The sequence below is a fragment of the Chinchilla lanigera genome, unplaced genomic scaffold (genome assembly GCF_000276665.1).
Source record: "Chinchilla lanigera isolate Chin_1 unplaced genomic scaffold, ChiLan1.0 scaffold00056, whole genome shotgun sequence".
Classification (NCBI taxonomy): Eukaryota; Metazoa; Chordata; class Mammalia; order Rodentia; family Chinchillidae; genus Chinchilla; species Chinchilla lanigera.
The window spans coordinates 2,729,407-2,753,414 of record NW_004955457.1 but is presented as its reverse complement, the minus strand read 5'-3'; the positions used below and the strand labels follow the sequence as shown (position 1 = coordinate 2,753,414).

The following is a 24,008-nucleotide window of genomic DNA, read 5'->3' as shown; positions in this document are numbered from 1 at the left end:
TATCTGGCACACGGCACAGATCACAGTCTGGGTAATGAGATCCCAGAATTCTTCCACCCAGCAGCTGTGAGTATACTTTCTGTCTCTCTACAGTCCTCTTCACGGGGTCCAATGTGCAATGTAAAAAGAACCTGGAGGTGCAGGCATGAGCGTCCACACGTGTGTATGCGGCACCTTTTAGTGATGAGCAGATATAAGCATGGGTCTAGGACAGGGCCTAGCTCTAGGCCAGAGTTGGTTCTGTTCATGCAGCCAAGGTCTGGTGGGGAGCGCCAAGGAATCTGGGAATTCTTTATTTATTTGAATTTAGCCTTCAAAATTAGGTGGGCAGAACATGTTTTCTTGGCTTGATTTATAGTACTAAAATATTTAAGCATATGAATGGAGGTGAGCTACTTAGTGTACAGAGCAGATTCATAAAGAAGAATGAGAAGGAGTAAGCAAAGAAGCTGGAGGAAATCAGAGGAGTTCAGTGTCATAGGAACCAAGGGAAGAGTATGTTTCACAAGGAACTCACTATCCAGTGGTGGCAAGGGCTATACAGGAGCCGACTAAGACACAGTCTAAAGAGGACCCACTGGAGTGGGCACTACAGATGCAAGCTGTGGCGGCCATGCGGACACTTTTCGTGTAGGACCAAGAAGAGTGCCAGGGTGCATGGGCTAGCATATGAACAGCAAGGAAGAAAGATCATTGACAGTAAGTTCAGAAAATTAAACAACTTCAACTTCAGAGAGGAGAAAGTTGTAGCTGGAAGAAACTTAGGTTTCAGTAAAGTTTTTTGCTTTTTTTGTCCAATCATGATACTTTATCACATTAATGCTGACAGGCAAATGAGGGCAAGGAAAAAAATGCAGTGTGAGGCCTTCGGGGGACCAGGATAGAATTCCAGAGCACAAAAGGAGGAACTCACCTTACTCAGAAAGAGGCACACTACTTCATTGAAATGAGGGAATAAAAGGTATTATGTAGATGCACATCATTTTATAGAGTTGACAATATTAAACTGAAATCATTTCAACTAACTTAGAGTAAGAGAGAGGATGGTTCAGGGTTATACAAGAGCAATTTTGTCAGGTAGTATGGATGGGCCAGCTGCCATTTAAAGTGAGTTATTCATTTATCTATATTGACATTCCAATCAATCAATCTTTTGAGTCAGGGTCTCACTGTGTAGTTCAGACTGGCCTTGAACTCACTATGTAGCCCGGGCTAGCCTCGAACTCAGCCTCCTGAGTGCTGGGATTACAGGCATGCACCACCACACCCAGATGACAGCACTGTATGAGACTGTGGCATTTTCTCCAAATGTGCTAGCAGCTGAGATGTAAATATTGAAAAGATGTGTGGTCAGCTCCACGCAAGTGTATGTTTTCACCAAGAGAGAGTGGTAGGAACACAAGGCAAGTGAACGTTGGCAAAACTGGTGAAAGTGATGAGGAATAAAATCTAAACTGGACAAAGAAGGGAGGGATAGACAAGGAGACAGGCATAAACTTCAGACATCACCGGTCTGGAGAGCTTGAGAAAGTCAAAGTGCAATTACGTAACTGAGGGACATGGTGCAAAGGAAGTTATGTGAAGCGTGGAGTGATACAAATTTTCACTGCAAGAGCAAACACAGAAGTAGTTCCTGTAGCTACTATTTGCTATATATTACTAGGAGAGAGTCTACATAAAGAAAGAATGCTCCAATTCTTAATAAAACATCAAATGTTATTTCAGAACTATACTATAATTTTTCAATCTAAAAAAAATCTTTGTCCAGGGAATATAATCAAATCAAGTTGAGAGTAACTTCTCTAAGTTAGAGGAAACATGACAGAAATGTTTCAAGGAATAGACTAGATAAATTAATAAGACAAAATTATTAAAAATTTCCTGTTTTTCAAACTATGCTATTGTCTAGTTAAATACAAGCATCTAGTTACCTCCAACTAATCAATTTTAAAAATTAATGAACTGGCTTCTCTCCTCTTTTTGTCATATTTACAAAAAAAAAAAAAAAAAGAAAGAAAGAAAGGAAGAGGAACAGTAATAAAAGTTACCAAGGTAGACCTCTGAACATAATCTCATGATTTTTACTGTTCTAGCACAAACTACGACCCTCAAGAGTTAGTTACCAGTTAGCGCTCTTTCAGTGAAACCATCAAGATGTCCTACAGTGCTCTGACATCAGGTAATAGTTTTATGTCATTTATTTTTATCTTGTATTAAATCTGCAAGACTAGATATACTACATAAACAATGAATGACAGTTACTTTAACAATTCTTTCTATTGAATTTCTACTACTCATACAGTTTTTTAAAATGGGTAACTTTTGAATCCTCTGAGACACTCTATGACTAAAAGAATGCACCAAAAGGAATACCAATCCTGGGTGCATAAAGTAATACTGAAGAGATTGGAGATGGAAAAGTACTCTAAATATTTGATATTTCATCTTTTCTGTTGTCATACCTGGGAACACAAAGCTGAAAGTAGAAAATACAGATCCATATATGAAAACATCTTGAATTTTTCTAATGCAGAATTTGGGAAAAATTAGAATGTCTCAGTGTTAAATCAAATAACAAAAGAATTAATATCATGTAGAGAAAATGGTAAAAAGCCTGGCACTAGTGCAAATTTAAAACATATTACAAAACTAGCCAATCGGGCTAGAGCAGTGGTGGAAAACTAACAGCACGCAGGCTGCAGCTGGCTGTTTGCTACTGAAAGCTCTAAAAGGATCACCACCGCCTCGCTGGACCACTCCTCTTATTAAGAATAATTACTTTAAAGTAACATTTTTACTAAATATCATTACATCTTAAGATGATGACTCACTACTACTAGCCTTCCCACGCATGTGCATGTTAAGTATGACACACAGGAATGTCAGAGGAGAAAACTGAGGAACATTTTTCATTATCTGAAATACACCATACGTATATTTCTAATATATAAGAACTTGCTTTTTTTTTCCAATTAAAATCACTTTGTAAAGAATCAAATGCATTTGCACGGCTTACCCACAAACTTTTGTGGAGTGGAGCTTTTACGTTTTCCCATATTCCCCGTGAGCTTCTCTATGACAGCAGGTCTCTCAAAAGGCACCATAGAAATATTGTTGTCCATAATAGGCTCTTGTTCCTTACAATCTTCCATAGGAGGTACTACATAAAACCATATAAAAAGGCACTCTGATAATTTCTTCAACATTTTGAAAGATACAGAGATAGATCTGCCATCTCAGTATGTGTTATAAAAACACAAGCTAGTTAGTTTGAATAAAAGCAAGTAGCAAGAATAACTTCTAGTGTGAAAAGTACTCTTTAATTTTATACACATCCATCCATCCTCTCTCTCCCTCTCCCTCTCTCTCTCTCTCTCTCTCTCTCTCTCTCTCTCTCTCTCTCTCTCAGTATTTGGTTTGGAGTATTTCTAGGATCAATGACAAACTGTTGTTACCATCGATGGATAAAAACATTCATCTGGCTTGTCATCTTCTTCCTCTGTCTTTTTAACATGGATTAAAATCAATTATACATTAAGGCTGCACTAGTTTCAAGGGTTTGAGCTTATTTTCTAAAATAATCTAAGTCCGTCACTTGTTAGAGAAAAACTTACCCAGACACTCAGAATAACAGCACAACATGTGACCATTTTCCTCCCTCCGTTTCCTTTACACTGTTGTATTTTCCTACAGCAGATTCTCTATTTGATGAACTGTTAGCTTATTGGCAACAGTTTAAATACCTGCACAGAGCAAGCTTCGTGAGGGAGATCCAATTCTGAACATGTCTATGCATAGCGCACTGTGGCAGCTTTATGATAGTAATTTATTTTAAAAAGAGCTCTTCAGGAGGATAAAAGAATCCATTTTCAAATCGGCATACTGGCTGACTAAACTACTGCCCTAATTCATTTGACATAACCCCTCCAACGCTGCTGTCTATTCATCCCATTTGTCTGTATTTCTATGCTGTAATATGTTAGCCCTGAGATATTAACACTACATACTGACATTTATAGTATAGACAAGGAACTTACGAAAGTTGCTTTGAGTAGAAATACTGTGCAAAGTGTGTTTAAATAAGAACAGGCGACATTTCAGACAGATCAGCGGATTAAAAGTATCATTCATAGAAAAGATTTCCTATCTTAGTCTCTCTCTACTTGGTCAGCATGCATTTTTAAATGATTTACTTCAACCCTTTCATTGTTACAAAACAGTCCCACTGTGCGAAACATAAAGCACTCTCATTTGTGAGGGGTCCAGCTGGTTATCGCTAAGAGTAACAGCACAAAGACAAAAGTGGAGAAAGCTGAGTACACAATTCAGGTGACCTATTTAATAAACAATATAGGTTGCTGATTTTGAAGAAATAAAAAACAGCATCAAGGCTGTTTTCCTAATTTGGACATGTTTAAAGAAATCAACATTCAGTCTATATTTTGGGTAACCTAGTGGAATGGTCAGACGATGTTAATGTATATATTTAACAAAAGACCCAGAAGCTGGAGCGGTACCCCAGTGGTAGACTACTTATCTAGCATGTATGAAGCCAGGGTTTCAAAAGACAAAGAGAGAACCTCTGGCTATGATTAGCAAAGAAAGCACCAATGACTGGATGTTAATTTGGAAAAAATATGTATTCCAAGTTGAGATTGAGCAACAAGGATGTGTCATTCTTTTTGCTGATATTCTTTAGATTGCCCGATGGACAAGACATATCCCAAGACATTATGTAATCTTTTAGCAACTAAAAAATTATTTAAAAGAAAAATGGCTCATTTAAAAGAAAATTCGAGGATGACTACAATATTCAGATGAAGGCAACCAGAGGAACAGAATGGCAGTAGAGGTGTGGTGGGAACATGCAGATGTAATGACATACAGACGAGGGAGAAGAATCTTATTGTGTGTTTTGGATAGGAGATTCATAATACTAACTACATTATTAAAATAACTATAAAACTATGAAGCAAATCTGTATGTGAACCAAAGGTGAAAATATATTGCCGATCTAGATCCAAGAAGAAAAAATGTGGTTGCTGTAAATTTTGCTTTTAGCAAAAGTAGTTAACAGGGTTTGCCCCAAAATTGAATACGTTAATTAGTTCTGAAATGAGTAGTCTAACACTTGGCAGTTCTGCTCTAAATCTCACCCTGAATTTTCATATTTGCACATATTTAACACTCAAAATGAAACCCAAGTGTGGGAACTGTCCCCCACCACATCCACCTCAACTCAGAGGATCATCTGTCTTTAGTTCAATGAAGTTTCTGTGAACTAAAAACAAAGACTTCGGCAGAGCCCTGAACTAAATTCTGCTTCACAGCCATTTAGATAAAACTCTCATTTTTTTCTCTACCACCTTCACAATAACTAACATATCACAGGTGCTAAGTACTATTTCAAGGCTTTGCATTTAATAATTCATTTATTCCTTTGAACAACCCATGAAACAGGTACCATTACTATTATTGTTATTATCTTCATTTTACAGATGGGGAAACAAAAGACCCAGAGATTTTTAAGTACTTTACTCAACGTTACATCTAGGGGATGTTACTACGAAGAAGTGTGGCTCCCTCAGTCTGGGGTCTTAACAGCTGTGAAATACTACTTTTTATTCATTTGTTTTGAACACCAATATTTTATAAGCTAGTTTGAAACACAAGGTCTGTCATTACATTTTCCTCCCAATTATGTAATCTGAATTTTTTGATCTCATGAATTTGGGTGCAGATCAACAAAACGTTTCTGAATATATATTTCTTAAGACGTGAAATGGATTCTCTAGATACCTACTATTTCAATTGCATTAATCACATGATAAGATGTTTATCCAGGTTTAAAATATCCCAATGTGCTAACTTCACTTTTTTGAGCATACTTTATGATCAAACATCTTCTTGGACCTTATCTGAAGTTATAACCAGGGTAAAAACACACTTCTTCTTGCATTATTTCCTCACAGTGATAAGCCATAAAGACAAGAGCCGTAATAAGATTCCCAACATAGCTTTGCTTTCTTAACAAACTATCCACTCAAAATACAAATTCCAGGAAGAAACAGACTGAAGGATCTAGCCTGGATCAGAGAAGCCAGGCAGGCAAAAAGTAGTGGTCTTCTATCTTGTCACAAATTTTCTCCATGTTGATAATGTAAATTAAAAAAAAAAAAAAAACTTTTCAGTTATTCTGAGTTATTTTTCTTGGTAGCATTTGGCAGCGCTGATACTTGGCCTGGCTTCTATGAAATCACTCTTCTGCAGTCTTACCGTGCTCTTTCTCATCTCATCGCCATGGTTTTGGTTTTCCCCTCATGGAGTGTTACTGAACTTCTGGATGTCTCACTCCATATTTATCCATACTGCCTTATGCTGTGGTTTAGATATGATTTGTTCCCCCAAAGATTCATGCACTGGAGGCTTGGTCTCTAACGTAGTGAAAGGAAGTGGGACCTTGTAGAAGGTGACTAGGTCACTGGACATAGCCCTTGTGAGGAGATTAATGCTGGTCTCACTTAGTGGGCTAGGTCAGTAATGGATTCTTCCCAGTAGTGCAGGTTATTACTTCAAAAAAAAACAGGCCTGACCCCTCTTTGTTCTTTTGCTTCTTCTCTTACTGTGCAACCCCTCTCTTGTACAGGATCCTACCATGTGCCACTATCTGCCACGAAGCCCTTACTGAAAGTCAATGAGGGCTCCTCTGAAACCATAAGCCAAAATAAACCTTTTATTTACAAAGTACCCAGCCTTGGGTATTTTGTTATAGCAACTCAAAATGGACTAAGACACCTTATTAAAATCAATTACTTCAGGCTACTATGTATAAAATGGAAGCTACAACACAGTCATTTCCTGTACAGACGTCTCTTAGGAGTTCAAGATCTGTATATTCAACTCTCTTCTACACAGTTTTACTTGGCTATCTCATAGGCACATCAAAGATGTGTTCAAAAATGGAAATCTCGGGGCTGGGGATATAGCTCAGAGTGTAAGCACCTGCCTGGAGAGCACAAGGTCATGAGTTTGATCCCTGATACTGCAAAAAAAAAGTGGAAATCTCCCTTTTCCTCCCCCAATTCTTTCATATGTCCATAATTCCCACCTTAATGAAAACACTATTCAGTACTCTAACATGCATGCTAGATACTTGTGGCAAATCCTGGATTTCTTCCCATTAATTTCCTACATGTCCTCCCTACCACATCTCCTTACAAACATACATGGAGGTATCCCATCGTTTAGAGTCTATATGTGTAGTTACACTGAGTAACCTAACTTTTCTATATATTCCAGGGTACTGAGCCCACCGTGACTACTGTATTAGCCTCCTAACTTGTCTGCTTGTTTCTGAATTCTTCTGTATCCCACATTGTTACTAACAAAATGTAGGCATAATCCTGCTTTTATTCTTAAGTATCACATTCTCTGCCTAACATCTAGGCCCTTGATATCCTGTCCAGACGCTTTTCCTACAGCTTTATCACCTTCTCTTGTCCTGACAAACTGGGCCCCAATAGTATGAATCTAACTGTAGGTTCTTAATCTTCCATCCTCATTTAGATATCATTTTTTCACATACACTGTTCTGAATAAAATATCATTCTCCACTTAGTAGCTTGTTATTTTTACCTTTCAAAATTCAGCTCAAACCTAACATTCCCTGGAAATTCATCTTGGACACCCAGTCTGACTTAGCATGTTGGATGTGCCTCCTAAGCCCCAAGAGTCCTTATAAACACCCTTAACGATTGTACTACATTCGGTCTGTTGTCTCTATTATCTTGTACAGAATGAGAAAAATGGGATAGATAATGGATGGATAGTGCACAGCTTAATGAAGGAGATGATGCTACCCAATGGAAATTCGCAACAAAAGCTACCTAGAAAGCTGCAGGGTCCCACTTATACCTCGAAGGCTGTGAGAAAGAACTCTCCACTTTCCCAAATAATTGAAGGCAAAAACCTAAGAATACCTAGTAGCTTTGAAGTTGGCCATCTTAATGGTTCATATTTTCATTTTTACCTTCGGGCAAGGAGGAAAAGGTAATTACATAGTTTTGCTTTGAAAGCTTTTTTCTTCAACCTGAATAGACTCGAAAAATGAGCATAAAGATAACATTCAAATAGGATAAATAATGTGCCATAAAATCATTTCATTGTTATCTTTATTTCTGAAACTAAAAGTCATAAAATTCATTCCTTTTCCTCAAACTCAAACAACGCTCAAGAACTTTTTACCACCTTCAAAATACGTCTTCAGAGTTCCAACTTGCTCTCCTGTTCTATTACAGTCCTTTCATCTTCCCTTGGCATTACCACTTCTAACCTCTGCTCACACCCACCCTCATCCCGGGCAGACACCACCTCTACATTCTACACTGCTGATGTTTTCCTTTACAAGGCATAAACCTGAGTATTCAGTAGCTGAAATTCATAAGCTGGATTTGCATAAAAAGCTCTGCTTCTGCATCATAACCTACTTCAGTCTTACTGCCTGCCACTCCCCCAACTCCAATGATGTGCAGTGTCAAGGAATCTGTTACGGTCTTGCAGATCGTCAAGCCTCTTTATGCATGGAAACCATGTCCCTGTGTTCTGTCAGATGTCTGCAATTTTTACTCATTTCTCATGTTCAGATCAAACACTGCTGCATGTAAGAAGCATTCCTTGATTTCTCCATTAGGTCAGCCCTTCATCTGCACTCCTGGAGAATCGGGGACACATCTTTATTACAACTTTAAAATGGATTTCCTACAACCATATAAAGATTTGAAAGAAACTCCATCTACTTATCTTCATATCCCCAAAATGTTCGATGGAATCTGGCAAATAGGAAGCCTTGGACAAATGCTGTCTGAGTGAATGGAAAGAATGCCCCCTTTCCTTCAGATACTTCCTCAGCAGGAAAGGCAATATGGGGACAACAAACATGCTTTGGAAAAGAGAAGCTAGGAAACATAGTGATGTGAGATAGGAAGAAAAACTGATCAGCTACACCGATGGCAACCCTCAGTCCTAACACTAAAAGCAGAGAACAGAAATAGAGAAGATAAAGGGAAAACATGCATGTCGCTGTGACAGTGTTCTAAAGGAGACACTGCCAAGCTCTGCAGAGAGACACGATTCATGATGAAATCTGGCAGCATTTTCCCATAGTGTGTTCTCTTTCGGCATTTATCAACTCTCCTATCTCATACGGCCAATTCCATGTTAATAAAAGGAAAAGGAGATTAATGATATTCTCAACTCTTTATTACAACCAATCTAGAAATGTGTAGTATGAAATGGACTCAATATGCTGGTTACTGGGGTTAAAACAATATGCAGTATTTAGGAAAAAATATTCAAGTCTACAAATGATATCAAATCTACCCGCATTCCCCACTCCTGGACTTTGGTCTGTGGTCCCTCCAGTGTCCCCTCTTGTCCATTTGTCCCCCCTCTATCCCAGCTCCAGCACCCCCGGTAAAGGACTGAGTCATGGCTACACAATCTGAGAAAAGGGGGCTAATGCTGGACCCCAGGTGTTTAAGTAAATGTCCTTTTCTTTCTTCAAAGAATTTTTTGTCATTGTTTTTCATCAACACTAAACCAAAAAATCATCAACATAGCTTGTATATGTATTCCAATCAAATGTCAGGACTGCAATGGGAAAACACTGTGTGGAAAAGTGTGTGGTGATGACAGAAATTTTCTGCGAAGCTTTCACAAGCGCCTAAACCTCCATCAGCTCCCTGCATCAAGCCCCCCTTAAAACAAGTAATATACCTGAAACGGTGTTCTACGTAGGCCAAGAAAACCTCTAATGTGAACACTGGTAAGTTTCAACTTTACAGGGAATGGCATTTATTGTTTCTTAGTACTTACTGCCCTGAAAAATAACAGTAAAAAGCCCTACTTCGTGGGTATTTATTGTATGTCCAACCACATTTCATTCTCCTGAAGAACACACTTAGACACCATACATCCAGACCTGGTTTACTGGACTCCACGGCCCACCATTTAATAACCTCTAGCTACCTGTACAAGCCCAGGTCATATGAGCTTCCAATATCAAATTTACTAAGAGCTGAAATACAGCTTTATACAAATTGTTAGTTAATAATAGTGTTAACAATTAATGGACTCAGTCAAAAATGAATGGAATAGAACCTGTTCTCAAAACAAGAAAATGCTTATTTAGGAAAACAGTAAATATTTTTAAATTTTAAAGATTTCCAACTCAACTACAAATAATCAGTAACTCCCTGGTAAACACAGTCCCATAGTATGTACCATACAAAACAAAACTATCAATGATTGTTCTTGAGCTGGATATGTATAAGTTAATAAATGTACTTTAAAAATGAGTATGTGAATATACTTTAAAAATGAGTAAACCATCTCATTTAATATTGGTCAAATTATGTTTACATGAGGAATGTGAATACATTAATAAGTTAAAATTTTGTGGGTATTTGGGTAAAAAAAATAAAATCAGTCCTTATAGAACTATAATTAGTAAAACAACATAGACATTACAATGTAAACTACTGACATTCATTACTTTCCTTTGTAACAGCTGAAACTACAGGTAACTTTTTAGGAATTGAGAATTATTATACAAATTATATTTATATATAATCATATAATATATATTATTATAGCGCCTGCCACAGCGTACAGCATTGTGGAAATCAGGGTGTCTTGCTTTGAGAGTATTTTTTATGGAGAGAGATGGTATCTAATTTTGGTCTATACTATTACTGACATGCGTAGAAAGCAAAGTAACAAATTTCCCAGAAAACCTATGGAATAGACTGGAGAAATGTCAAAGTATATTACCGAACACTTACTAATACACAAGAAATAACGTGAACAACTAATTCAACAGGCTTGTATGGAACTGTCCATAACATCTGGTTAGGGAAGTACCAGAGAAGCGTAAATATTACCTTCCTTTGGCATATTAGTGGCCAGCTGCCATTATCCATTATTAGGTCAATTCTGGCACATGTTATCAGGAATAGTTTGATTGCAATGTTTCCTAAAACTCAGTTTATTTTAAGTGCTTAAAAAGATAATGTCATATGAAGTTAACATGATCTAAAAGTGTTTGAAACGAAGACCTTTATCTTCCTTTAAAGTGGGGAAGGGAACTGTTAGTCCATAAAAACTACAAAAGCAGTACAGGAGAAAATTAAACTCGCGAACACTGCTTCTACCCACCATGGTGACTCATGACCTGCCCGGCAGCCTCCATGCCTACATTCTGGAGATAGTTGTGGCAGCGTTCCTTGTGCTCCTCCAGTGAACTGCGCTGCTTGTAGCTCCGTCCACAGTAGTTGCACTTGTGAGGTTTACCCACTGCAAAGAGAACGCAAGGTTAGGGTGCTATCAGTCTCTTACACCTCCCCCCCAAGATTAACAGGTAGCTCTTCACAGGCTGGACGAAGCACTGTATGCTTTTTAGACTTAAATCTCTTCCTCTTGTACATTCCAGTCTCGGCAAGCAAAGATAATAAATATGAATGAAGACTAAAATGCAGCAAGAAGATGGGGCAGATCGCACCTCATACCTCAGGTGACGGGAAATATTGACTAAAATGCATGCTCTGAGTGTATTCTGACCTAGAGGGGCTGATGATCAATGTTTAAGTTATGTGACTCTTAGCATGACTCTTACTCAATTATGTCAGCTTTGACTCATTCAAAAGGCAAATCAGGAGCATCCTAGATACATGATGACTTGTGGGTTATTTTTTTTTTTTTTAAGTTTTTGGTTCTGTTTATGGTAAGGCAGGGAATTTTTCTCCTGAAAAAAAAAAAAAAAGCTAAAGTGCAACAACTTGAGATGTCATTGTCTAAATAGCAGGGGATTATTCATGAGTACCAAGAAAAGTAAAAAGAATTGAAGTGGTGAGAAAATGGTACAAATGAAAGTAGAGAGTTTCTCTTTTCTTTCTGCCATGGCAATAACTGTTCACACACGCAAACCTTTAAAGCAGACAATATATTCCCCTCATCAGCACTACTTTTATAAGATGAAGAATTAGCCTACTTGGTGCTTTGAATCAGGGTTATTGAGTCCTAACATGCTTAGTTGGAATGACACTGATATTTTCCAAAACATCTTACATTCAGGAAATGAATTTTTCTCTAATAGCCATGGATCCATTATCTCAGGTCTATTAAAAAAGGTACTGTAATAGTCCTGTAGAAACTTTAAATATTGATTAAAAAGAAAAAAAACCCCTCATTTAAATAGGCATATTTTAATATAGGATTGCTCATAAGGATTCCACCAAGCACTGTGATTCTTGTTTTAAACAGATACAGGGCAACAAAAATCATCTGTGCCAAAGCCCTCAGTCAGAAAGCACAGTGTAAATCAGGCCAGTGTCTCTCACTGGACTCCCAGCAGACTCATCTAGCTTTGCCCAGAGGACAAACAGACAACTCTTTTTCATGACTGAAGATAGCATCCTTAACTCCAGTCACCTTACAAACCAAGGGGTGACACTGGTCACAAGAGAAACTCGGATACTGTGACAAGAAAAAGTATTCAAGGCTCCCTAAAAGTTTCACTGCTCTGATGAAAAAAACCTTAGGTTAGATCTGAGGTACACATAAATTAAAATTAGTTATTTCACAATCTTATTTTTATAAACATCTTAAAAACTATTCAAAGTATGATCAACTATTTAAAAAGGCTAAGTAATTATTTTTTAGAACCACAGATTTCTGAGACATAGCTGTGAATACTGTTCAGGATTTGTATTATAACTATGTGAGAGTATCAAAAATGTAAGAAGATTATTTTTCATCCTAAGCAGTGCAAATAATATAATTTTATTTACATGTAACTATATTCCAAGTCATGGACCTAATTACAAAAACTCTTTTTGCTTCTAGCACTGTTACTTTCTAGAAATAGTGAGGAATTTACATCGAATAAGTCTACTAGCCAGATAATACTTACTAACCACTTACACTGTAGTCAGTATTCTACTGTAAAATAGTTCAGTCATCTCCCAGTCTCCCCTAGAGTTAGTCCTGTCACCGTTTCTGACAACACTGCTACACTGTGAATAAGCTCGCCTGCACCAGTGGTGGTGAACCTATGGCATGCATATTGTTTTTCTTTTAACACCAAAGATGTTAATGTATGAGCTGTTTTTTTTCTAAGCTAAATCCCCAGTTTCAGGTTTAATTGCAGCTCTGCCGACTTCTATAAGCAACTTTTATCCCTCCTCAACGAAACTGAAACATAGTTCTACTCTACCCTTGACTCCCAACCTCTTATCAAGTTCCAACTCACCTGATGAGGAAAAGACAACAGGACAATATATGCTTTACTGTACTCAAGTTCTTTTTTAAGTACCCTCATTTTTGAAGGCCATCCCATCTGTTGTGTCACGGATTTATTTTAAAACATTACCCCTTCCTCTTTATCCTACCCTTGTTCTCAGTGAATCCAACAGGAAGGGATCTGAATAATTATTTTAAAAGTATAACCACAGTTTCCTTACCTCTTCCTCTTCATTTTACTCCAACCCAACCAACCATTTTACTACAACAACCCAAACATGGAGGATTCTGGAAAGTAAATTTTCATGACACCTACTGTTAGGCAACTGACAGTCTAATGAGGAAGATGAGTACATAATAAATATACGGGCTGTGGTAGCTTCTACAAAGCAAAGGAACAGTATACTAGCATAGGATGGAGAGCCTATTTTAGTTTGAGAAGTTTGAACAAAAAGGTCTGTCGAGGTAGGCCACTTAGGTGATAAAGTAAAAGTAATTTGTCAGAAAATGTGGCTGTAGCTCATGCCTGTAATCCTAGCACTTGGGAGGCTGAGGCAGGAAGATCATTGTGAGTTCGAGACCAGCCTGGGCTACACAGTGAGCTCAAGGCTGGTCTGAACTGCATAGCGAGACCCTATCTCAAAGACACATGCACACACATACCAAACAAACAAAAAAATTTGGCTGGGGACTGGCGGAGTGCTAGAGGCAGTACATCAGAACTTCTGAAAACTGCCACCTATTTTCTTTCAAAGGTCACATTCTGCCATGAACTACTCTTTGAAGATTTTTTTTTCAAACATGAACAATCAAGCTTTGCCAGGTCCAATGACGCAACTATCCCCACAAAACCATTTCCTATCACTTCTTTGATATTATTTCTTAAAAATCAAGTTCATGAAGGTATTATTTCTAAGGAGTCTGCCAAAAATGTATATACGTGTCAGGAAAAGACAAATAATATGAGTTTTTAAATAACGGATGGCTGACCCCAGAATGATGTCACGTATCACAGAAAACCTACTACACTGCCGGCCCTTAGAGAAGGAATTGAAAATGCATGTGCAGCGATCTCGGTGACGAAGGTCACCCAAGCAGCAATCTGCTGTACTAATAAATGACTGGAAGGGAAGGGCCACCACTGTGAGCGCCTCTTGTAATGGCAGAGGCCAAAGGTAACGTGTTAATCTTATGATGTCACAATAAATTAGTATTAAAATATTTAAACAAATTTTTCTTTTTCTGAAGTATATATACTTTGTGGCAGACTATTTCCTTCATGTAAATGATGGATATATGATGTGTCAATTAAGTTTATGATTTCTAAATAAACATATTATAATTTAACATATACAAAATATTAACACAGAACAAATATTAATTTTATTTTTAAAAGTTACTATTACAGTCTCGACAATGGAAACACCACCATTCTGACATTATTGCTACAGTTAAAAGTCCATAGTCTCTGAACCTATAAATCCAGCGGACTTTAGCAATCCTAGATCTTCCCAAACTCTTGGTCATCACCGACTGTCCTGTGTCTTCACCTTCTTGTTCTGGTTTCTGGGAACAGATTCAGCGCTCACCCTCAATGGTTTCACAACCTCTTTGTGCATTCCAAATAAAAACATTCCTTCAGATTCTGTTCTCATGACAGCACTCTTCCCCTTTGCTCTCTGGGTTAACTGTTTATTTCTATGAAACATCACGTCATCTAGAGTAATCCCTCAATGTTTGTAAACTACTACCGGTCCTTCACGTCTGCTTTCTACAATTCCAGCATCTCTTCCATGTAATCAGAACAGCTTCCTACTCAGTGCTGTCCCAGTACTGTTCTCTCTCAGTTGCTGTTGTACTTGAGACAGACACACGATAATTATCCCTTTGATATCTATTCATTTTCCTATTCTAAACAAGGAACTGTAAACACTGAGATCATGTTTTACTCAGTTTTGAATTGATAATATTTCTGGCAGTTACTAAACATAGGAGACACTCAATATGTATTTATTGAACGGCTGTATTTCCAATTTATATTTCTTACTGTCAAGTATCACCTCATGGATATCCTCCCAAAATCAAATCTAACGTTCAAGGTATCCAAAAATATCTTCCTCCTCAAAACCTCCTCCTTGCCGCTGCTCTAACAATCTTGATTCACACCAATGCAGCCGCTGGGGCCTCTCATCCCTTTTCTTGCGCCTAAATAACTAAGTACTCAACTATTCAGTGTCTCTCAATTTTATCCCCTTTCATTTTCACAACCAGTATTCTAGCTCCAGCCCGCATTCTCACTAACCAGGGAGAGCACCCAGTATAAGGCATCAGCAGGATTTCCCTTCCTGTGTATAATTATTCAACTTCCCCGCTGATAACCTTCAATGAGGGCTCACTTCTATTGCATCCTCTTATTACTTTTCTTCTATGCACAAAACAATGTTTATGACATCAAGTCAGTTTATACACTGTGTTTTGCAACCTTATTTTATAGAAAAATATATCCTGAATAGTTCCCTGTCATGAAATATTTTTGTTTCTATTAGGTAAGTATTTCTCTGAGATTCTAGAACTATAGTTAATGTTGAATTACATACATTAGTTGGCATTCTTAGTCCTTGTCCTTCTCATTTAATGAGTTGTTTTAACCATGGATACAGATGTCCATACTTAGGAAAAAAAATAGTCTCTTTCGTTTAGTTTTGTTTTTTGGCTTTTTGGGACAGGGTCTCACTGTGTGGTTCAGGCTGGCCTTGAGCTCACAGTGAGCCTCTTGCCTCAGCCTCCCAGAACAAAACAGTCTTAAAGGGAATTTAGTGAAATGCAGACTCTCCTTTCAGTCTGGCACGCAACAGTGTAACTATACTCTGAAAAAGCAACCATTTTCAATGCCTTCTAGTTGAAATATCCTAATTTCTAAATAATTCTCAAATTTTTCTTTATTCATCAACTTTAAACATACTAGATTCCCTTTATGTCCTGATAATTAAGGATATAGTTCTCTTACAAACATCCTCTCAGTTCTGCTTTTCAACAGCTATACAATAATTTCTGATGAACAGTATAAAAATGGACATTTCTATTATTAATGGAAATATTAATCATAATATACTACTTCTCAATAGTGGTTACATTTCCTTTTCTGTACAACTTTTAATTTTCCCAGTTAATAAGTGTCTGGTTCTTTTTGCTTGCTTGTGTTTCTGACTGCAGCACACTCTTTCTCAAAATGTTTTCAGACCTAATATTAGTTCTTCTATATATTCAGGCTCAAACAACTTCTCAGGTCTATGCCACGCTCCCACCTTGCTTGTTCACAGCAATTAGCACTTCGGGCTTATTAGACACTCATCCTTTGTCACCCTGGCTTCTTTGATTACCTGAATCCCATGTGTTTCTTTCATGGGTGCAGAACTTCTAGGTTGGAAAGCATTTTCCCTTAACATTTTGGAGGCATGGTTCCACAGAGCTTCTCATCTCAAATGATTTTAAAGATTTTTTATGCAAATGCACCTTTATTCGTATCCTATTTACCTGAGAGCTCTTATCTTCTGTTGGGTCTGGGTGTTCTGAAATATCTAAAATGAGCTGCGTATTTTTTTATCTTAGATATTTGACTTTAGTTCTCAAGAAATGTGTATGGATCACATATATTTACAGAATATTTCACTTATTACAAAGTACATATATACAGAAAAAAACGTGTGTGTGTGAATAATTGTTGCAGTTAGAGATGGTCTGTGATTATTTCAACTTAATTTTTGTATGTGGTATAACTTAGGAGCTTTCTACTACTCTTTTTCTAAAAAAGAATATTCAATTATTCTTGTGCCATTTGCTGAAAATAGTATCTTTTCACTTTAAAATAATCTCAGTACCTTTGTTGAAGATCAACTGACCACGCATTATGAGGTGTATCTACGGCCTTCATTCCTTTCCATTAATCCTTACGTCTATCCTTTCAATCAATAGAACAAGTCTTAACAAGAGAGTTCGTCCCTCTAGAAAGAATGGCTATCACCAAGAAATCAAATAATAATGCTGGCCAAGCTTCAGGGAGGTTAAGGGGGCCATTCTACATTGCTGCTGGAAATGTAAACTAGTATGACCACCATGGAAATCAGCGTGGAGATTTTTGAAAAGAACAAAACAAAACAAAACAAAGAAACAACAACCAAGAACTCTTTTGACCCAGTTATTGTATCTGGGTATCTTCCCCAAAGAGGCAAAGACATATTACAGTCATACATGTATACCTATGTTTATAGCAGCACAACTCAGATAAATCTTGGAAGTGGCCTAGGTGTCCATCGGAAAATCAATGGATAAAGAAAGTATTTTATAAACAATGTATTACTCTATATAGAAGAAGGATAGGCGCTATAAAGAAGGATAGGGACCTGGGATATAGCTCAGCAGAACAAGCGCCTGCCTGGTAGGCGCAAGATCCTGAGTTTGACTGCAGGTACCAAAGAAAGAAAGAAAGAAAGAAAGAAAGAAAGAAAGAAAGAAAGAAAGAAAGAAAACTCTGATTCATTTGTAGAAAAATCAATGCACCTTGAGATCATAATGCTAAGTGAAATTAGACACACAAGCTTAAATATCACATAGTTTCTCTTATATGAGAAACCTGAGCATAAGTAAACTAAAGAGCAGAATAAAAGATTGATAATAGGAAAGAAACAAGGAGACAGGTCAGGTGTGGTGGTGCACACCTGTAATCCTAGCACTTGGGAGGCTGAGGCAGGAGGATCATCATGAGTTCAAGGCCAGCACGAACTACACAGTGAGACCCTGTCTCAAAAAAAAAAAAAGAACAGAAAAGAAACAGGAGACAGATCTTTTACAAATGGGAAGGGGACCATGAGAGGAAAGGAAGTGCAGGAATAGGAATGACAGGTAAAAAGAATGAAGATAAATGTAACCATAATGTAATGTAAATGTGTATTAGTGAAAATTAAAAAATAAAACAACATAATTCATTCAATTTTGTGTTTTCCAAAATTTTGGGCTCTTTTAGGTCCTCTGTATTTCCAAACAAACTGTGGAATAAGTGCCCCAATTTCTACAAACCAGCTGTGACTCTGACTGGGATTGTATTGCGCCAACAGGCTCAATTTCAGAAGTATTAATGTCTTAACCATGGTGAATTTTTAAAACCTGATCACACTCTCTCCATTTGATTAGGTCTTCTTTAATTGCTCACAGTAGTGTTTCTGAATTTTAGTGTACAATTTTTAATGCATACACGCTTAAATCTAACTTAGTCTTTGGTTTAATTGAGTTTTCTCTTCTACCTCATTGGCCTCTCCCTACCATTTTTCCTTTCCTTATGTACTCTGGATTTAGCTTGCTCTTCCTTTTACACATTTCCAAGAAGGAAGCTTAGATGATTAGTCTGAAACTTTTCACATTTAATATAGGCACTTTATTTCCCGAGAAGTCCACTTCTCTTCATATGTGTCTCTCAGTATCCTTGAATATACAATGTATACTTACGGCAGCTACTTCATCAACACTTTTGTTATTTCTCGATTTTTTCTACTGCATGATTATACTCCTAAGTATATATATTTTTTTACCTTTTCACATTTCTTATTTTTTAACAGGTGCTAGATATTGTGCATTAGCAGGTTTTAGATTTGGTTGCATTTCTTTAACGTGGTTGGCATGTTCCAGAACGTTGTTACGTTGTGTGGAACCAGTGTGAGCCTTTCCAAGTGTGTTCATGCTTTAAGGCAGGCCTGAAACACATTTTAATCCAAGTGTGAGTTTGGCCCCTACGAAGTGCTCTACATATTGTAATGTCTTTCCATTTTGATTGGTGAGAATTAACTATGGTTTTAGTCTCCCATTAGTGCCAGGAAGTATTTGGCCTTCTGTTTTGTAGTTTTTCTTCCTTAGCTTTAGGTAATTGCCTTCTATACATAAGTGTATCACTATTTAGCCACAGTCAAGGGAGCCATCTGTAAGGCCCGATGCTTTTGTGCAGTTTCCTTCTGATATAGTACTCATCCTAGGTATACTGGTCTACCCTGGTCTTCACAATTCAACTAAACTAAGTGGCTCTGTTTAGGTTTACTATCCCAAAAACTATCCTCAAGAAGTGAACTGAGGCAATCACAGGACTCATCACCTTTGTTTTTCCTTTCTCAGGGAGCAAAGTCTTGCACTGCCTATTGTTACTGTCTAAAATCCTCTTAATATATTTTGTTTGATATTTGAGGTGTTTAAGGTGAGAGGGCGATTCTGGTCCCTACTACAGTACTTCCCCATTGTTGGAAGCTTTCATTTTTCAGTTGACTTAAGTATCAGTAAGTTATACTAACTGGGTAAGTTTTGATTTAATTAATTTACATACCAGTAAGTTATACTAACTTGGGAATTTAGTGACAATACAACTCGGGTGACTGAAATAAAATTTCTTATGACTGTAACTTCAAGAACACATGGCCCAATACCAGAAAGTCTAAGACATGCAAGATTGCAATGTCAATGTTCTCAACTATCATAAAAGTTAACAGTTTTTTTTTTATATACTGACTCTCACAAAAATAAAAACAAGAATTATTGGTATAATCTGGCACAGATGTAGATATAGACTCCTGGCCCAAGAAATAAATTACAATTAGAGATTTAGGAAACAATAACACATGATTATCCTGCCAACTGTTCAATTAGGGAAAAAAAATTGTTGGAATTTCCTAGTATTTTGCCTATCTGCTTTAAGAAGGTCTTACAAACAAAAAATAGCAAACCTTCTACATTCTACAATATAGCTACCTAGACAATTGAAACAGTCATAGAGAATTTTGAAACAGGAATGTTTACCATAAGTTCATAAGGTGTTATGAAGATATCTAACACAACCAAGTCTTGTTCACTTATATTTTCTTGAAATAGGTCACTTCAAGAGTTTCCTTAGTGAATGAACCTATAAAACAAATTACAATAGCCCAATGTAATTGGTAAATGTCTTATTCTTTATATAGATGTTATATGTTTACACATATAGAAGCATACAAAGAAGCACATCTATATACAGAAAAAATATTTACCATTTCTTATGACATAAAATCAAGAGAGCATTAAGCATGCATTCATTTTTCTTTAATAAAATTAAATGCATTTATATTCTTATGAATATTTTTAGGGCTAAAATGGAATTTTGATATTTGATTTTCTCTGGTAACTGCTTCTGAAATTACAAGTTCATCTGAAGAAAAATGAGCAGTAATATATGACACAACTGGCACTTAATGTTTTTGCTGTTTTTACCCGTAAGTTACTCTGTCTGAATTTGTGGGCTGTTTTATTGTATGAACTCTATATATAAACCATTTTTAAATTGTCAATCCATATTTCTATTCTGGTAACACAAAGTTTTGAAAAGTCCTATCTACAATAGTACCATATGAAAGCACTATTTCACTGTACTGTCATTAGCAAAGAGTACTTGCATTAATAAGGAATTCCCTGGGAATATGCTGAGCTTGTGACCCAGAGTTGTCACAAAGCCACTTCAGGGTACTAGACCAAACTCTCTGTGAGACAATAAGACACTTTCTGTTTCTGACGGAAATAATAATAATCAACACCTATCGGACTCCACACAAACTATTTGCTCAATTTCAACATTCGGTCCTACTCTATATTTCAGTGTCATATGTTCTGTGAAGCTGAGTTACAGCTGTTGCTGCAGTACAAAGTGAGTGCCATGCAAAATCAATATAAAAGAGGAAAATGAGAGTTACATAGTCTGATCCGATTTCAAGGTTTGGAAACTTGCGCAGCGCCCAACATGGCATATGGTCCCACTTATACCTACTTGGGCAGTTAAGAACAAGGTAAAAGCATTATTTTGCTTCTCAATTTATGTATCACAATTTTTAAATAGCTGAAACGTTTTTAGAATACAAATATCTGTTAAGTTTTTTGGATCTGACTACTTAATAAATGAAATTGTTAGTTCTTTTAGACCTAAAAATGAAAAAATTCCTAAGACACCAAGGACATAGTGAAGCAAAATATCTGGGAACTTCTGTGATACAGTATAACTTGTATTTCCTTTTACTTTGCATTAGTGAAACTGAACATAAAATAAGAACTGTGTCACCCACTGTATGCAGTACTTTCAAATTATCTACTTCATGCCTTCACTCATTTATCAGTTATAGTCTTAACAGTATTGTCTTTCTCATCAATTTGTCCAATCTCTGTACGTACTAATACTAATAACTCTGATTTATTTGTAATAAATATTTAATTAAACATTTTTGAGGTTTAAAGGTTTTTAATTTTTCTGTGGTCAAAACTTGGAATTTTTCATTTTGTGATTTTGCTATTAAGTTTTAAAATTATGCCTGAAACAGAATCTTTAAGAAACATTCACATCATTGTTTTCTAAATCTTCAGAAGTCTTAATGATTCTCAACTTAAAAAAAAAAATAAAATATAGTCAGAACAGAACATTTTAAAAAGTAAACAAATTTGTCCCTGAAAAGTGAGCTATTTTTCAAAGTGAATCCCTGTTACCTTAAATCTTATCGGTATAATTAGAGTCAAAATTTATCACAAATAACTTTTATTTCTCTAGGAAGCGTTTGTCAATGCACTTTGGGTTGGGAAAGGTTGTTTGGGCAAGCCTGTGAAAAGGTACATTTATGTAGCTATTTTAGAGAGCCATCAGATAGATAAGCACAGTATCAACAAATCTTTTGGATGTTTAGAGTCCTTGTGACAAAAGGGAGCCAAGGAACAAAACATGTTTAAACCAGTGTTTCTCCAAATTATTGTAAATGCAATATTTTTCTATTTCAGCAACTATTTCTCAAGTAATTTTTTCTGTGAATACAGTATAAGGCCACCTGTCCTATAATAATAAATCAGGTACATACTGCTGTCATTTATGCACTTTATTTTCTTTTGCAGGACTGCCAAGCGTTGAGCAAGGGCTGCAGTTTTTAATGTGATTTTAATGAGCGCCCTCAGTGTGCCCCACACCACGTTCTAGGTGCGGAGGATTCGGCAGGTATTAATCCTAGGTTCAGAGTGAACTCTCCACTGCTCAAACAGGCCCCTCTGCTTTCTAATACAGTAATGTTTACTTGCAAATTAAAAACCTTATGAAGTACACAAACACCAGGGGAACTACATAAAAGTATGGGTTGGCTTTGAAAGAAAAATGTGACATTTTAAAGCCAAAAGAAGCTACTTTTTAATTTTAATTCACTGTGGGAAAAGGCAGAATTCAAAACATAGAAGAGTCTCATGTTAGATTTTCAGGAGTCTAAGTGGTTGGCATGTCTTTTTCTATCACTTCCAGTAAGTGCTCCCCAGATTTGCTGAACACAACACCTACAGTAAGGAAGAAAATGGCATTAAAGCACACACCGCGCAGCATTTGGGCAGTGTGAGAGCGATGCTTCCAAGGCTCTACTTCATCATATAAAACACTGCCTTTTACTATTTTTATAACTCCTAATAAAATAAAATACTTAAATAATAGATGCTTAAATATCACAAACATTTTGGAGCTGTTTACATACATGGTAACTGTCTATTCATACAACAAATATTTACTAACTGCCTCAAATGTGGTAGGTATAATCGTAATAACAACCACAATACTCACAAACTACTGAATTTTAGAGGGATGCCCCCATTTTTTCAGGCTAACTGAAGCATAAATTTACTAATTAGAGGACTCAAGAAAAAAACTATAGAAATTATAAAGGTGTAAAAAGTTGTAATGGGGCAAAGAGAGGGTAAAATCAAATCTAAAACACAAAACAGATAATGGATAATGTTTCACTGTTACAAATATGCAAGACACCTATCAGGGGAATAAAAAATAGAAAGCCAAATAAAAACTTCTTAGACACAGAGAATAAATATTTAATCCAATCTCATAAATTTCCTTTTTGATATACCTTCTTTAGAAAATTTTGCTTTATTTGAATTTGCATTGTAACAAGTCAGGCTGTAAGTAAGCAAGACACTTAGCACAAAAGTCCAAAAATAATCCACCTGGAAGTAGATAACTAGCTATATTTTTTAAGATATTCATATGAAATAAGGAATATATATGTACATACCCAGAATATGCTTCCTAGGATTTCAAATTCTAGCCCTAATGCCAACTGTGTTTGAATCTATTAAATGAGAGAATATACCTCATTTCTGTGAGAAATCTTTAAAAGTGCACATGGGAAACTTAAGGCACATGACACACAATCAGTGGTCAAAGTAAATGGGAACTTTTTTGTTTCTTTCCCTGTTGTAATCATCATCTTCTAATCTACTCTATAGTTTACAATAGGTTATTACCCACTTGTCCTCATTAGAATACAAACTGAAGGGCAAGATCTCTTTTATCCCCCGCTGTAATTCAAATGCCCAATGTCAAGATACTCAAGAATTACTGTTCAGTGAAAAACTGTCCTCCTGGCGTTTTCTTAGGCTTCTGCACATGGTACCAAAAGGTTTCAACTGGGAGAGGCCATCAGCATGGCTTCAATGTCTACTACAGAGGACTGGGTATTTTAGCTATATGTGAAGGTCTATTTGTTCATGTGGTTCACAAGCTTGAAGACTATATATTAGCTGAGTTTAAAATAAAAGAAGAATAGTTTATTATTTTTCCTCTGTTTACTTTTATGGAAAACCTTTAGAACAAGTAGATTATACCTCAAGGTCCTCCCCATCCAATA

At 36.6% G+C, this 24,008-nt stretch overlaps 1 protein-coding gene across 13 annotated transcripts in view; it reads right to left on the bottom strand.

The window, feature by feature from the left end:
- Nucleotides 1-24,008, bottom strand: part of Ikzf2 (IKAROS family zinc finger 2 (Helios)) — a 154,145-nt gene that overhangs the window by 9,622 nt on the left and 120,515 nt on the right. For 12 of the 13 annotated variants that reach the window (XM_013520764.1, XM_013520762.1, XM_013520763.1 and 9 more), the window contains 2 exons: nt 11,215-11,352; nt 3,017-3,160 (listed from right to left, as the gene is read on the bottom strand). In XM_013520764.1, coding sequence (XP_013376218.1) covers nt 3,017-3,160; nt 11,215-11,352 — 282 coding nt within the window. The remainder of the gene's footprint in view (nt 1-3,016; nt 3,161-11,214; nt 11,353-24,008) is intronic. The other variant, XM_013520770.1, reaches the window with a different exon arrangement.